This window comes from Sciurus carolinensis, chromosome 3, assembly GCF_902686445.1.
Source record: "Sciurus carolinensis chromosome 3, mSciCar1.2, whole genome shotgun sequence".
Classification (NCBI taxonomy): Eukaryota; Metazoa; Chordata; class Mammalia; order Rodentia; family Sciuridae; genus Sciurus; species Sciurus carolinensis.
The window spans coordinates 89,583,770-89,601,376 of record NC_062215.1 but is presented as its reverse complement, the minus strand read 5'-3'; the positions used below and the strand labels follow the sequence as shown (position 1 = coordinate 89,601,376).

The following is a 17,607-nucleotide window of genomic DNA, read 5'->3' as shown; positions in this document are numbered from 1 at the left end:
ATGTGCATCGATTATATAATTAACCCATTATATACACCAAGGAATGACACTGGGCAACCTTGGTCTCCTGCTCTATAAAATGGAAGGAAGGGTCCTTGCAGACTTGCTTGGAATACACAACTATGCAAACAAGTAATTCATTGTTTGAATTAGAAAGTGCAGACTAAGTCAACTACAGAGACATTTTGATTTCAGGACTGCATTTACCAGAAATGATGACTTCAGTAGGCAAGAATTACAACTGGGGTAGTATTCACAGCCCTGCCTGATCAGAAGAAGCAGCATAAACACACTTAAAAAAAAAAAAAAAAAAACAAATTCACATTCCTGGATCTACTCCATTGTACTAAACCCCAGTATCCTGAGCAGGTACCTGGGAAAGTATTTTTACAACATCTCCCCTTAACCTGAAAGTTTTGTGTGCTTTTTTTTGTATTTATGATCAATAATGGTTATGAAACAGTAAACTCTAGGTCTTAGAAAACTTGATGGATAGGCTTCTCAGAGACATCATTTTTATCTTGACTCTTGAGTCATGTAGAAAAAATAAATCACAATTCAACATATATTTTTCTGCAAGGACCTGTGATAGCATCTAGGTTACTTGCTTTCTAGTAATTTAACTTAGTTTAGAGATGAAGTTTTAAAAAGTAAAGAACTGCAAAATTAGCATGGCATTTAGAATCTTATTCTCAAATAGATCTTAAGCATTTTTTAAATTTTTAAATTATTTTTAAAAGAGAGTGTTGCATTCCTATCAGTAGGGTTTAATTTTCTAAGAAACGTATTAGTAAAAAAAATTTATACTCACGGTTAAAGTCAGGACCACATTCTTTCAAAGCCTCAAAGGCAGAGGGGGATTTCCCTTCTATATTTAAAGTTTAAATAACAGTCGCAATAAAGATATGGAAATCAGGTTCCATCAATATCTTTCTAGCAAAGTACCCCCAAATTTTTATTTGAAGTACTTGTTTAAATTTTGTAAAACTGAAAACAGAGATGATGTGATCTTCCTGTTTAAACTGATGCTCTCTAGTGTTTCACAATTTGAGTTAGAGGCTAAGAAGAATCCAAGTTGGAGGAGGACAATGAAAGAGTTCCTAACCCAAATACAACAAAACTCGCCCACTTTCTAATTTTACAGCTATCTCTAGCCAGTCTTGAACTCCTGCCTAGAGGCAGCATTTAGGGCGTTTGCTTAACCTACCATCAAATGTTTTACAGGTGCACAGTGAACATCTTGAATAACAACTAAAAGTGATTTTGGAAATGTGCAGAGTAGCAATACCAGTATCAAAAAACAGTAAAATGTAAGACCGAGCGGGCAACAAATTTAAGAAAATTCCTTCTCATGAGTGATTCTGGTAGCTCTGAAGAATAATGATCAAAGTTTCAAAAAATTTTGACAAGGCTGAGGAGTATTACTTTGGAATGATTAAGTGTGAATGCAAGTGTTAGGGGAGGGGATCTCTTGAGAAGAAAAAACAATTTTTTGTGGACATGGCAACAGGGCAAAAGCAAAAGAGAAAAATTACTTCTCCTTTGAGCCCCACTCGGCTCAATTAGTGCACCACCACAACTCGAGAGCACAGAATTAGGGCTGGCAGAGAGGCATCAAGGCTACAAATGGAAGAACGCCAGCTGACACGGGCTATTTCATGCTGCCTCTGAGATGGGGTGTTGTGTACTTGGGCATTAGAATAACTGCTATGTCAGAAAGACGGGAATTTACATCTTCCCAAATAACCCCAAAGAATAAATCACGCTCCAGCCTTTCATTCTATGCAATGTGATATTTTGTATTTGAAACATGTTCTTATCAAATGTATGACCACAAATTGCCACTCCTCTTGCAAGTAGAATGCACCTGAATGTGTTTAATCATGGGACAGTTTGAGCTTCCTTCTATATTAATTCTCATGAATATGGCTTCTTGTTCCAAACCATCTGGGGTTCTTGCCAAAGGACCAAGTCCAAAGTGAGCAGCACTCTGCCAGGAATGATTTGGTTTAGGTCAGAATTTGTGGGAGGCAGGCTGGATGAAAAGAAGCAAGAGGCCAAAATTGGTTAAGCGAAATTAAACCTTAAGTGTTACCATATTTTTCTGGGTAAACAAACTTCTAAATAGAATGAGAGTTATCCTATTTCTGCATTATAACATGATGCTAGTAATTAATGGAGTAGAATCAAAATGAGCACAAGCTAGTTTCACATAGAATCCTTTCCTTACCCCGAAGTCCTCTTCTAAGGAAGAACTGTTCATGTTGAAATATATTTCTATATCTTAGTGTTTCAGTTAACTTTTTTGCTACTGTAACTAAAAGATCTGGCCAGAACAATTTTAGGGCAGGCAAAGTTTATTAGAGGGCTCACGGTTTCAGAGATCTTAGTCCATAGAAGGCTGGCTCCATCTTCGGGCTTGAGGTGAGGCAGAATATCATGGTGGAAGAGTGTGGCAGAGGGAAGCAGTTCACATGATGATCAAAGAGCAGAGAGAGAGACTCCATTCACCAGATACAAAATATATACCCCAAAGTCATGCCCCCCATGCCCTACTTCCTCCAGTCACACCCCACCTGCCTCCAGTTACCACTCAGTTAATCCCATCGGGGTTTAAGTCTCTGATTAGATTATATAATCCAATCATTTCTCCTCCAAACCTGCCAGCATTGTATCACACATGAACTTTTGGGGGACACCACATCTAACCATAACACTTGGGAAAGAAAGTATACTTAAAACACAATTGCCCTAATTTGAAAAGTAAAATGTATTCTACAGATTTCCAAATTCAGATAACCTCTCTTTGAGGGGAGAAGATAACACCTTTGAAATAGCAAATTGTTTCTAGAAAACATACACATTTAATTTATATTTTCTCAATCAGTTGCAAACATAAAAGGTCTTTCAAAAATGTATTGAAGTAGAATGTATTTTTAAAAAGTACACATAATGAACCTCCATACAAGATTTTTATTCAAATGTGAATACCAATGCCTTTCAACTTATAATCAAAACATATAAAATTCCCTTGGCTTTAATTGTATGATGATCTAATAAAGGAAAATGTAAGCCCAAATGGGCTTTAACATCCTCATATTTAATCTTCTGATGGCAGCATTTCAAAGCAAAAAATACACAATACAAGTATACTTAAATCCACTCAACACATTATAGACTGTAAAATTAAAACATATTATGTATTTTATTAAGCAAGGAGAGTCAAGGGCATCAGCCAACTGACCTGATAATCCAATAACCTACATAGACGACATTTATGCCTAGAAAAGAGCTTTGAACAAGCTGCATATTCAAACTATTTAGAATCACAAATATGTTTAGCGGAAAGCTACTCAAGGATGGCTGTCACTTAGGCACTTGTAGAGAAACAGCTATCAGGATGATGGGTTTTGGTTTAAAAGAGAGGCTTTTATGAGAGATTATAAATATTGATTTCACTAACAGATTCAGAACAGTTTATGAGTTTGTGTACATAATACCAACCTTTCCATTTATATCATTGTGTTAGATTTCAATGGGGATCGAAACACTGATTTTTCAAGAAAATCTTAAAAGACTCTCTTTGGGCAATAATAATTTGGAGGTTCTTATTTCTTTCTACTAGAAGAGCTCATGCTTTTAAGAATTCAAATGACAAATCACAGCATAAGATATCAGCATCCTAAAGTCTTTGTTGATTTCTAGGAAGCTAGACACCAGTCATCCACAGAAAAGGCTATTTTTCAAATTAGGCATCCAATGAATATAAGATGACACCCACAAGAGAGAGCTTGAGAGGATGAAATGAGTTAACAAAAACAGAAAAACAAAACAAAAGAAAACAAAACAAAACACTCTTGTCCTCAAAAAGACCTCCTTTTAAAGAGAATCAAAGAATTCATAGAAGAAGTATATATAGACACACACAAAAAGTCCAATATTTTTATAAACATTATGTTAGGCTCAATTTGACACATAAAATATTTTTCTTATGCTCAGGTACTAAAGTTATGTTTCTCTCTTATTGTTATAATTCGGTAACTTTTTTGAAGCTCTAACCTATGTGTGATAGGCAGTAGGATATTAATCTGATTTCAAAAATAGAAAAATAAATTTAAAATTAAAAAGCAATTGTAAATAGTGAAACAGACATTATTACCTTATGTACATATATGGCTGCATGACTGATATGATCCTACAATATGTACAATCAGAAAAATGAGGAATTGCACTCTATTTATGTACAATCTATCACAATGTATAAATGCATTCTACTGTCATGTAAACTAATTACAACAAATTTCAAAAATTTTTAAAAAGCAATTGGAAATAACCTAAAGTCAATAGTAAAACTGAAATTTACAAAAGAGCCTCTGTCAGTATGCCTCTAACTCACCAGATAACTAGTATAGAGAAACCAACCCCAGACTCTTCTAAAGAACTGACATTCATAATAGAAGCTGGGGAGTATTTTCTAAATAATAAAAATCCCTGACAACCCAATTTATTGTCAGATGAATTAAGGAAATAGGAATTATTTCAGGGCTAGGGATGAGGCTGAGTGGTGGAGCATTTTCCTGGCATGCATGAGACCCTGGGTTTGATCACCAGCAAAACACACACATACACACACACACGCACGCAAAGTATTTCAAACAAATTCTATTACAGTACAATGAACATACATGCCATGCATAAAAGAATTTACTATATAGAAGGGCAGATACACAACAAAGTCCCTACAAATATTTTTCCACAGACAGGCTTACAGGAATAAGTGTGCTTGCATTGGGAATAGTGTGCTTGCATTAGGAATAAGTGTGCTTGCATTAGAGAAACAATTGGTTCTAGGAAAATTCCTTTTAATTTTAGGATTTTTCATAATATTATTTTCCCTTGCCATTCACAGACTCATTATGAGTGAGAGAGACAGCTTATTACCTATCGTCCTTATATAATGTATGTATGGGAAAAAAGGGAATCCTTATACAGTGTTCATGGGAATATAAGGCACAACAGTTAATATGGAAAACAGTATGGGATGTTCTCAAAAACCTGAAAATAGAATTACTGTATGTGCCAACAATTCCAGATCTGGGTTATTTACCCAAAAGATCTGAAATTAGTATATTGAGGGCCAACTGCACTATCATGCTCATGACAGTACTCTACAACAGCCAAGTCAGGTAATCAACCTAAGTGTTCATCAACAGAAAAATGAATAAAGAAAATGTACTACATACACACAGTGAGATACTATAGGACCTTGAAAAAAAGATAGAAATTTAGTCATTTATTATGAGATTGATGGAACTACAGAATATTAGGTAAAGTGAAATAAGCCAGGCACAGAAGGACAAACACCATGTTTTCTCAAGAGTGGAATCTAATAAATTTGAACTCAGAGAGAATAGAATGATGGTTACCAGATGATGAGAGGTGGAATAATGGGCAGAAGATGGCCAGAGAGAACGAAGCATCAATTAGACAGCAAGAAATAGTTTTTTAAATGAAATCTATTGCATGAAATAGCAAATACAGTTCCTAAAATGTATTTATACATCTCAAAATTGCTAAGAGAGAAAGTTCTCACCACAAAAAATGATAAGCATTTGAGGTGATAAGTATGTTGATTATATTGATTTGTTTCAGATTGTATTCATAAGTCATTTTGTACACTAGGAATATGTTCAGCTATAAGTTGTCAATTTACAATAAAATAAATATTAAAAATATATAAAGTACGGAGAGGTATGCCTTTACTATTCAACTTCAATTAGGCCATCTACATGTCAGATATCTGAAACCTTTTTATATTAGAATAAATACCATATTAAATTCTATTTGAGATCATTAAAACCCAGGATTCATTTCCGAGCATCACAACAAAACCAAATGTCTTTGGAAGGCTACAGTTGCCTTCTTGAACTAAAAACTTAGAAATATCCCCTGCAGACAGGCCTACTTTCACTTAATTTTCACTTATTGTATTTATCTAACTAATCTTGAACTTGGATTTCATTTCTAGCTTGAACTGCTTCTCAAGGGTGTAAGTATTATGTGTCAATTAAGTGCTTGGAACAAGTTTCCTTCAAGTCACTACAGGCATACAAGTACCATTAACTTCTTCATAGTCTCAATTTTTATAGACATGTTTCTATTCAATTGCCTTCTAACACTAAGAATATAGTCATAATGTCTGTGTTCAAATGAAGTCTTTTATCCCTTTGATAATTTTCTCATTTATAAAATTAGAATATTAAAATGTGTTAAACACTAGCATTATAAAGGCTAAGGTTTCATTGATGGTTCTGAGGAAGATATGATAAGAATTGTCATAAATTATTATGCATATAAATGCTTAGTAGTTCTTTTAAATGCCTGGAAAATCCCTAGGACTGGTGAAATCATCTTTATACAGAGTATTTCTGAAATCCATCTTCCTGATCATAAACCTGTATGCCTCCTTTCTCTGTGAAATTTAACTCCAGAGAAGAACTCTGCTCTGGTTCACTCTTCCCTTCACCAAACCCCTGTACTTGTGAGGTTTCTGTGCAACCTCTATGCTTATTTCAAGGACCTCTGCTCTGTTGTCCTCAAAAGATTTACATCTTCTTTGAGGGAAGAAACTATGGTCATTATTTTACCCACATAACCTTAAAAAACAAGACGAGCATACTAACTATTCCCTGTACTAGAACTTAAATATTTCTCACTAGAATGACTTTTCATTTCAGTGAATTATGCACCTTATACAAAAACTTAGGGATAAAAATAGCTAGCAGTACTGGTCTTGAAATGACATGTGATATTTAAGTCCAAGCAGAACTACATATGCTATTCAAATTAATCAAGAATAGACATATTGCTGGGCATGGTGATGCAGGCCTGTAATCCTAGTGGCTTGGGAGGCTAAGGCAGGAGGATCACCAGTTCAAGACAGCCTCAGCAACTTAGCAAGGCCCTAAGCAACTCAGCAAGACCCTGTCTCTAAATAAAATATAAAAAGAGTTGGGGATGTGACTCAGTGGTTAAGTGCCCCTGGGTTCAATACCTGCTGGTATATATAAATAAATAAATAAATAAATAAATAAATAAATAAATAAATAAATACATGCATCCATCCATGCATACATACATACATACACACACATGGAATTTTTCTTCCATTAGCAATCTATAAAGCATCTGATCAAAATGAGGTTTAAAGGACAGAAATTAATATAATAGAATTAGCGACAAAAGCCTATAGAGCTATTCTATTAAAAGTTTCTTACTCACAAAGTATCTATAAACCCATATGAGATAAACTTTACCTCTCTCAGAATAAAGGAGTTTTAACTAACATTGCTTTGTGTTCCATCTACTCAAATCATTAAAATAATAAAACTGAAACATCAGTCATAAGCTAATAATCAATATACAACTACAGGTGAAATTTAAGTTCTTACTGTAATTCTTAACTAAATCTTAGACTGTTGTTCCATGAGTAAAGCAAACTGAAATAGTCTGAGCAATTTTGATTGCCTAGGATAGCAACTTTATTAGTCATCTATATGGAAAGGCATCCATTAGGGGTTCATTTATAGAAATAGGTATGACCTTGGGGAAAACAGGTGGAGAAATAGTCTTAAAAAGATTTGGTGAGCAATCAAAGAATAGATAAGATTGAGAAAAAAGAAAATTAAGATAGTTAGGTAAAGGAAAAGCAACATCATTTTTGGAATTGACAGATGAGGCCCCTGATTATAGTGCATTAAGTAATAGATATTCTTCCAACATTTTATATATACAAACAAATACATACATACACCCCACATCATGTACACATATGTAGGAGTTGTAGAGAGATAGATATAGATATATAGATAGACATAGATTTAGATATACATGTATATGTAACTTTTAAATATCAAATGACATTTTGAGATCTTTAAAAAATTATATTTAATTCTGTAAACCTTACTGCTGCTAAGGACACCAAGTTGACCTTGGCGTTATTGCCGAGTGGGCAAAGCTTCTATTACTGGTTCTATTATCTTAATTTCTGCCCTCTTTATCTTTTTCTTCCAAGTTCAGGGAGCTAACTGTAGTAAGAGGATAACTTCGATTTCAACAGGAAATAGTAAAGAGGAGCGTTTTTATCTTTCTAGTTGTTGCACCAAGCACTTTACCTGATTCTTGAGATCCAGTTTGGGACATGGTCGACCTCCATTGTAAGGTTTTTCCTTTAACCATTTGGATCGAATTCTCACTCCAATTCCACAAGATGAACTGCAAGAACCCCAGCTAGACCAATCACTTAACTTGCAATCAAACGGGCAGGGGACGACACACTCTTCTTGAATATAACCTGAAAGAAGAATTAAGATGAGGGAGGAAAGTCTGGTTAAAATGTTCTTCTCAAATTCACTTTCTATTTCCCACTAAAGCTCATATTTTTAACAACATTGCTACAGTGGCTTGTCTTGTACTCAGATAAACAGACCAAAGTTTTAAGAGATAGAACAATGTAATTACATCTGCATTCAAATGTGTGTCATGCTGTTTACTTCACAGGCACTCTGAGATGGAAGAGACAGGAAAAAGTACAGTTAGTTCTCGTTTCTGATAAGGAATGAATCAGTTTGTGGGGTCATTTTTCCTTATTGGGCCTTGAGTTCTTCATACTACAATTCCTAAAAGTCACCCTCTGGTACAGGAAGTTTAATAGAGTCAATCTTTCTTTTGTCTGTGACCACCAAGGCTGTCACTAATACAGATGTTGATTCTTACTTCTAGGTCGTATGACTTGAAAGTAAGACAAGAACAGAGGATAAACTACAAATGAAGAAAAGCAGGATATTGTTGAAAGAAGAAAGTAGAGAGAAAGCAAAAAGTTGCATAATTGGACATTGCACTAGAATCAAGACATATGGGATGCAGTATAGCTATGGAAGTTCTAGTTTTACTTGTTCTTGCTCCTGTATTCAGACTATCTCTTGCTATAATCTTTCTCTGTGTGATCTCATTGTTTTAACTCACCTGTACTGATCACTACCAAGTAAATGTCTCTAATCCTGATATCTCTACTGAATTGTACACCACCTATGAGGTCACTCTAATTGGATGCCCGATTTGCTCTATGTCTAAAATGGATATCATCAATTTCCTCCAAAAACATTATAATTCTCTTGTGTTCTTCATCTTCATTTACCATGACATCATCTGATTCCTATTCCTTTGTGTGAAGACAGGAAATGTGAATGTGACAGGATGTGATTTCAGTAATTATAGTACATAGCAAAAATGAAGGGAACATACACAATAATTAATGTGCCAACTGAGATTTCATCTTGCTCCAGTTAGAACATCCATCATCAAGAACACAAATAACAACAAATGCTGGTGAAGACATGGGCAAAAATGAACTCTTTTATACACTATTGGTACAAATGTACATTAGCATATAAATCATTATGGAGGTTTCTCAAAAGACTAGGAATGTAACCACCATATGATGCAGCTATACCATTACTTGGCATTTACCCAAAAGAACTAAAGCCAGCATACCACAGAGAAACAAGCATAACCATTAATTCAAAATAGCTAAGTTGTGAAAACAGCCTAGGCATTCATCAACAGATGAATGAATAAAGAAAATGTGTACATAAACAATGGAATTTATACATTGCTGGTGGGATTGCAAATTAGTGCAGTCACTCTGGAAAGCAGTGCGGAGATTCCTTAGAAAACTTGGAATGGAATCACCATTTGACCCAGCTATCCCACTCCTTGGCCTATACCCAAAGGACTTAAAATCAGCATACTTCAGTGATACAGCCACATCAATGTTCATAGCTGCTCAATTCACAATAGCCAGATTGTGGAACCAACCTAGATGCCCTCAATTGATGAATGGATAAAGAAACTGTGGTATATATATACACAATGGAATATTACTGAGTTATAAAGAATAATAAAATTATGGCATTTGCAGGCAAATGGATGAAATTGGAGAATATCATGCTAAGTGAGATAAGCCAATCTCAAAAAACCAAAGGGCGAATGATCTCACTGATAAGCAGATGATGATACATTATGGGGGGTGGGTGGGAGACAAGAATGGAGGAAGGAGGAACTGTATAGTGGGAAAAGAGGGGTGGGAGGAGTGTGGGGAAGGAAAAAATAACAGAATGAAGCAAATGCAATTACCCTATGTAAATGTATGATTACACAAATGGTATGCCTCTACTTCATGTACAACTAAAGAAACAAGTTGTACCCCATTTGTTTGCAATAAAAAAATGGAATTTTATTTAGCCATAAAGAATGAAATTATGTAATTTATAGGAAAATGTATAGAGAGGAAGAAAATCATGTTAAGTGAGATAATTCAGACTCAGAAATTCAAGGTTGTATATTTTCTCTCATATGTGGAAACCAGAGATAAAAAAAAAAGGAAAAAAAATGAATCTCATAAAAATATGAGGGAGACCAGCAGAGAATGAGCATGGGGACCAGGGTGAGGGAGGAGGGAAGGGGAAGAGGAAGTACTGGGGACTTGAATTGATCAAACTATGTTATGTATGTGTATGGATATGCCACAATGAAACATATTATTCTATATAATTATTTTGCACCAATAATTTTTAAGGGAAATATATTAATGTGCCAAATTGATTGATCAGTTTGAGTCAATCAAAAGGGAGAATATCCTAGGTGTGCTTGAGTTAATCAGGTGAAATCTCTTAAAAGAAGAATCGGGCCCTTTCTGTAGAGAGATTCTCTTTCTGACCTTAAGGATGCAAAGAGCCATGCTATATATGCCATGCCAATGGAATGGTGACGTGGCAGGGATCTCTGAGCAGTCTACAGAGCCTGAGGGTAGCCCTTGGCTGTCAGTCAGCAAAAATAAACAAATAAAACAGTCCTATGGGTGCATGAAGATGAATTTTGCCAAAACCTGAGAGTCTGAAGGAGAGTATTCCCTCATCCAGACTTGGATGAGACCTCAACCTTGGGCCACACCTTGATAGTTCAGTAAGACCTCTAAGCTGAGGACCTAGAGAAACCATCCCTGGATTCCTAATACATGGAAATTGTAAGATAATGAAGGCTGCTTTGAGCCACAGTCAGGGGCCATTAAAATCTAAGAAATTATCGAAAATAAAAATATCTTATTATCTTATTTCCATACACCCTATTTTATAATTCTATACATACATTAACACATGCAATAAAATAAAATGCTAAAGCTCACAAATATACACTCTATAATTCTTTTTCATTCCCTCCTTCAAGATTTCATCATTCCTAGTCCAGAAGAATGCAATGTTCTCTCCTTGAGAGTCCTATTTTTCTAATTGTCTTCTTTTGATATCTGTCAATAACTCTGAGGAAAACAAATATTTTTTAAGTACATAAAGACTAATACTGCTCCTTTCTTTAAAGTCTTTGCTTGATTCTGTTGCCTTGAAAGAAAATGACAACCTATTTTGCAAAAACAAAACGAAACAAAAACCCAGCTTGCTTATGAAAGTTTCTAAGCAATGGTTTTCAACTTTGGCTGTAAAATATAACTCCATTGTCTCAGATGTACTATAGACCAACTTAGCAAGAAATTTGGAACACAGGAATTGGCAATATTTAAAGAACCCTAGGTGATTTCAATGTACTTTCAAGGCACCACCTCTAACTTGTTTTTACTTCTGGCTCTTTCCTCTCTTGTATCTCAAATTCTATGTACACAGACTACTTCATCTTCTCCAAAAATAGTTATACCTCTGCTCATGCAAAAACAAGTCCTTTCCCTAACCAAGTCAATGTCCCTTGTCCATTACTTCAGCTTCTCTCTTGCCAATATAGTTGACCACTGTTCCAGTATCCTTCTGCCATGCTCAACTGGAAAAATCTCAGATGTCAGTTAGTCCATCCAGTCTTCTTTCTCTGTGCTTAAAGTAGAACAGAGAGAGAGATAAAGAAAATGCTAATACCACTCTGTGGTACTCTTTCTTCAACCAACTTCTCTCATTGCCTGACCATTTTTCTGAGTTTTCTCCTCACTCTTGTTTTGCATAACAGCTCTCCTAAACCTTCTTCAAATTTCTCCTCCTTTCCTTGCCTCTTTGGCACCAGGAAAAAAATAAATAAAAAAAAAATAAAAAAAACAGAAAGAAATGAATGAGAATCCCTTCAATTTCAATTTCCTGAGAATATATCTACATGTACTCCTAGTCTTTTTTGTTTTCTTTCCTTCATGTTAAAATGGAAAAAGCATCCATTTTCCTACATAAGGCACAGACTTCATTTTCATCTGTTATCTGTTTAGGTTTTTGGGCTTATTCAGAACTGTCTCTCCTTGGTAGTTCTCTTAAGTTTTCTCAAAACTAAAAGTCATCAGGAGAAGATCCTCAAGAATTGCAAAAGAATAATTGCTCCAACTGAGACTGTAAAAAGATTATTACTATTTAAGAATTTTAATTCTATAGTCATCTCTATGGAACCTTGAGCAGCAATTCAGCATTAAGTACATAGTAAAAGACACACAAAAGACTAAAGAGAGGACACAAGTATGATTTTGTATGATTTTACTGAGAAACAGTCACATGATTTCATTAGCTATCAAATGAATATGGTTAGAAATTAGGTGGGATTCACCTTCATAGCAGGTATGCTTAAAGTAGGCAAATCTGAAATCCCAAGAGATTTCATATAAATAATTTTAAATATTTGAGTGTCTAAATAAATCCTCTCTTAAAGCTACTTGCACACTGAAGGATTTTCATTAGCAAGCCTCTAGCAGTACTTTTTCCCCTTTCTCTATGATAAGAAGTAAACCCAGAGCATCTTCATGAAAGTCAAAGTTAGGAATTCAATGAGTGTAAAATAATTTTTTAATTCAAAAGGACTAGGCAACAGTGACATTTACTTTTCCAGAAAAATTCCCATGCTCTAGTATACCCCAAAGGGAATTTCATAGTGAGAACTATTAATAATTACATATTCTTATGCCTACCTCATCATTAAAAGGATTAGTTTCACTCTCACACTTAATACTCAGTTTTTGGCAACAGAATATGATGAAATATAACCATTACAAGGTTAACCTCTTTTATGAGAATTCCAATTTCTAACTATAGAAACCTCATTGATGTATTATAAAACTCATTTCCATAAAATATACCACAGAATAGCTGTTTCCATCTAGATAATATTTCACTGGAAACAGTCTCATAAGTCTAATGTCAATTGCAATGAGAGTAGCAGTGTTTCTACCAACAAGTATTTAATACTACAGGTTATATGCAGAACACATGGCTTGGACCATCATGTTACTTGGTCTAAGGATGCTTTAGTGTTTTATTTTGTGTATCTGCATAAATGTATGTACTCATTACAGAAAAATCAATAGAACATGCACACAATTTGTAAAATACATACATTACATAAAAGAATCTCAAAAACTTATTATGGATAAAGATGGACTGAAAAAGATCCATTAATAGTATTCCTATCTATGTTAAAATCTAAAATGTTGATTTAATAACATACCAAATGGAGTTAAAGTCCAGGAACCTAGAATCGAACAAATTTTCAAACTATATTACTAATCCCCAGACGCTGGCCCTTTTAGGTAAGCACAGTGGACATCAGTTAAACTGTGTCCTGAATAAGGTGGTCTCTTTAATACAACCACTTTCTATGTTAGTGTTATGATTAGGATATGAGGTATTCACCAAAAGCTCCTGTGTTAATACAAGAATGTTCAGGGATAAATTGATTAGATTGTGAAAGCTGTAACCTAATCAGTCCATCCTAATATGAATGGAATAACTGGGAAGTAACTGTAGGCAGGTCGGGTGTGGTTGGAAGAGGTGGGTATGCCCTGGAATAGTTCATTTTCCTTGTGGTCACTTCTCCCCGCTCTCTCTTTAAAACCTCCCTCTCTTTCTCCATCTTCTGTTACCCCTCCCTCCCCTGCTTCCTGGCTGCCATGAGCCAAGCAGCTTTTCTCTCCTCTGCCCTTCATCCATGATGTTCTGCTTTGTGTTGGGTCCAAAGAAATGAACTCAGCCATCATGGACTGAAAGCTTTGAAACAGTGAACCTCAAATAAACTTTCCCTTCTGTAAGATTTTCTCGTCAGGTACTTTGATCATAGCAATGCAAAGCTGACTAACAACAGTTTACATGCATTTCTTTCTTCCCTCCTCTAAAATTCAAATACACATATTTATCCCAATAAGATTGTGTTCCAAAGGATATGAAAGAAAATATTAATGATAATAAACCTGAGAAAATAATCTAGGTCAATTCCATTATATTTTTCTATTATACAAAGTGACAGCAAACGTCTTATTGGACAGTCCCTGTTATATTTACTAACCTTGTGCTCAATAATTGAAACACAGCACTAGAAAATCCATACATTATATAACAGAATCTTGAAAACTTTCGAGAGTGAACTTCTTTTTATATGCTTAACAAACTAAGATCTGGGAGAATCATGTTAAAATGGTGTCATGTTTCATTTCTCACTAAAGATTTGTTGTTTTAATTTGTACATTTCAGTGCCATTAGAATTTATTATTCTATTCATTTAGTAAAAATGTACCATACTACAAAGTGTCCTATTAGCTTTAGAAGTATGTTTGTTTCAGAGAGATGGGGCGAAAAAATGGAAGAAATGTTTTAACTTTGATCCAAGAAAGACAATTTGAGAAGTTAGATCAATACTTTGCCATAGCTTTCTTTGCATTTTTGGTACTGGGGATCAAACCCAGGGGCCCTTAACCACTGAGTCACATCCCCAGACTTTTTTGTATTTTTTCATTTAGAAACAGGGTCTCTCTTGAGTTGCTTAGGGCTCCACTAACTTACCTTGGCTGGCTTTGAACTTGCAGTCCTCCTGCCTCAGCTGCCCAAGCCACTGGGATTACAGGTGTGTGCCACTGTACCCACCTACTACCATAGTTTTCAAGGGAGGAACTGACAGTGCTAAATATTTATTTATAATCTCAATCCATTAAAAGGTGAAAGTATAGGTCAAATGCAACAGGGTGGCTTTGGAGAATTTATCCTTGACTGTGGAGTACTGCTTATGAACAGTAGATCCATGCTCTCAAAGAGGGTTCCAACCTTGTTAAGGTCTCCATGAGGCCTAAGTTATTATTATGTCTTATTTTTCAATTTTTGAATTGTGAAAAGAAAGTCTTTGAAAATACTATTATTAAGTAGAAAATATTTTTATTGCATTATATGAAAATTGAAAAGATGGTGATGCATTAAAAATACCAACATCTCTCATTTGGACCCAGAATCTAATAAGATATTTGAAATATAGAAGTTACACAGAGTTCAAACACTTTATTGACAAATAAAAAGTTTTACTTGACTCTTTAAAACTCAAATTGTGTTACATTCACAGCACAGTTACTTATTGTCCCTACCTCTGCTGAAGAAATCATGTAGATGTAAACCAGTACCCTTAATTAAAAATATAACTCAAGTCAGGTGCAGTGGTGTGCACCTGTAATCCCACCTACTTATGAAGCTGAGAGAAGATGATAGAAAGTTTGAGGCTAGCTTGAGCAGCTTAGTGAGAGCTTGTCTCAAAACAAAAATAAAGGACTGTGGTTGTAGCTCATTGTATAGTACTTGCCTAGCATACTTGAGGCCCTGGGCTCCTCCAGTACTGGGGAAAAAAAAAAAAAAAAGTGTGTGTGTGTGTGTGTGTGTGCATGTGTGCATGTGTTCATGTGTATGATTAAATTTACTACTACATTATTTTAGATGTAGATTTAGATGAAGATAAGTTATTCAAAGTCACATAGGCCAAAAGCTTCATTTTACAGACTTCACTCAAGTAGAAAGGGAACTTGAATCCAGACTCCACGTAGACATTCAGCTATCAAGTAGAAAAAAATTCTACGGTCTTAGAATATTCTCTTTAGTGTTAGAGTGACAAGGTACAGAATCAACCTGCATTTGAAGAAATTCATATTTTTGAAGAGATCAGTTTTATAAATAAGAAAAAAATTTATAATCATTTTATGACACATTTGATTATATGTGTATATAATCAAATTATGACACAATATATTCAAAATTCTATGATAATTTGAGGTAAAATGAATGGATTCCACTTTCAATTTTCTAAAAACTTCTTGTAAAAAGTATTTGTTATTATAGTAGATATAGGTTTTTGACTAATTGCTCAAACTAGTTCACTTGCTATAACTAAATGTCTCAGTGCCAATTTAATATAACAATATAAAGAACTGATCTTTTAAATCAAATTATCCAGGCAATTTAATCAGGAGTTCCAGTTGCTCATGTAGACAGACTTTCAACATTAATTCCCTTGTACCAGTTTCCTCCAGGCATAGAAAAGAGATGTTTTTTCCTTTGCTTTTTTTTTTTTTTCTGAGAAGATATTGAGGATATTAGGCTAAAATTGACCAGAACAATTCACTTAGGACTACACAAACACAGTTTCTATCATTACTGCAAATAAGTGCTGTTAAAATTAAAGTGACTTAATGGTTAACTACATAAGTAACTTGGCATTTGTAGCACTACAAAAACATTCATATTGTTGACAAGTCGATACTAAGAAATTTCTAGAACTGTGGCTTCAAGGGCCTATATGAAGTCTTGTCATTACATTTTCTTGCCTTGAGAGAATTGCACCTTAATTGCATTATAGGCTCTGTATTTTGTATTTCCTTTAAAACTTTGAAAGCCATCTCAGAATGCATCTTAGAATCATCAGAACATTATATCAACAGTTTAAAAGTCTGAGTAACAGAACTATCAAATGAGAATATGACTGCAAAAGTTAAGCCTACGTGTGTGTGTGTGTGTGTGTGTATCTCAGGAACTTTTATAATTTGTTATTTTTAAAAAAACTAGTAATATGGATGATAAATCAAGGTCTGACCTTACGTAATCTGGGACAAAATATTAAACTGCAATAGTTGTGTTTCTTTGCATTAAAATAAAAATGTAACAAAATGTCTCCTTTGTAACTTCCTATAACATATAAGGTCAAAATATAATAAGTAGAACATTATGGAAAAATTAACATACAATATAAATTACATACTAATATTTTACTACTAGTCAAAGTTATACAGCAAAGTAGAAATGTTCTTTTTCTTTATCATGTTTTGGGGGCTAGTGATTGATAGAGAATATAATTCTGTTAAGAAGCTCTAGCAGAGAAATTATAGGGTAATATTTTTCAAATTTGGATGTCATTTCTCATTCCAGATCATTTCCATGTAAATTAAAGGCTAGGATAACATTGACAAAATGAGAGATTTTGTATTGGGTCAGTAAATCAGCTGGTGTTTTGAGTCCATCTCTGTCTTTCCAAATCTGCTGCCAGCAGCCAAGGCCAGGCACTCATTACTCTCAGTTGGACCATTATAACAGTCCCTTAACTGGACTCCAGATCTCAAATTTCATTCTTATAATCCATTTCATGTCTGATAGGCTGCCATATATATTTTCCTAAAGCAAAACTCTAAATATATCATTTAAAATAAATAACCTTCAGAGCATGGCAGAATTTTGATGGCAACCTAGGCAGAGGAGATATCACATATTAAATGAAGATGAT

General features: G+C 34.5%; 1 protein-coding gene across 1 annotated transcript in view; it reads right to left on the bottom strand.

The window, feature by feature from the left end:
- Nucleotides 1-17,607, bottom strand: part of Thsd7b (thrombospondin type 1 domain containing 7B) — a 715,164-nt gene that overhangs the window by 188,705 nt on the left and 508,852 nt on the right. The window contains 1 exon segment of the mRNA XM_047545870.1: nucleotides 8,170-8,353. Within this exon segment, the coding sequence (XP_047401826.1) occupies nucleotides 8,170-8,353 (184 nt within the window).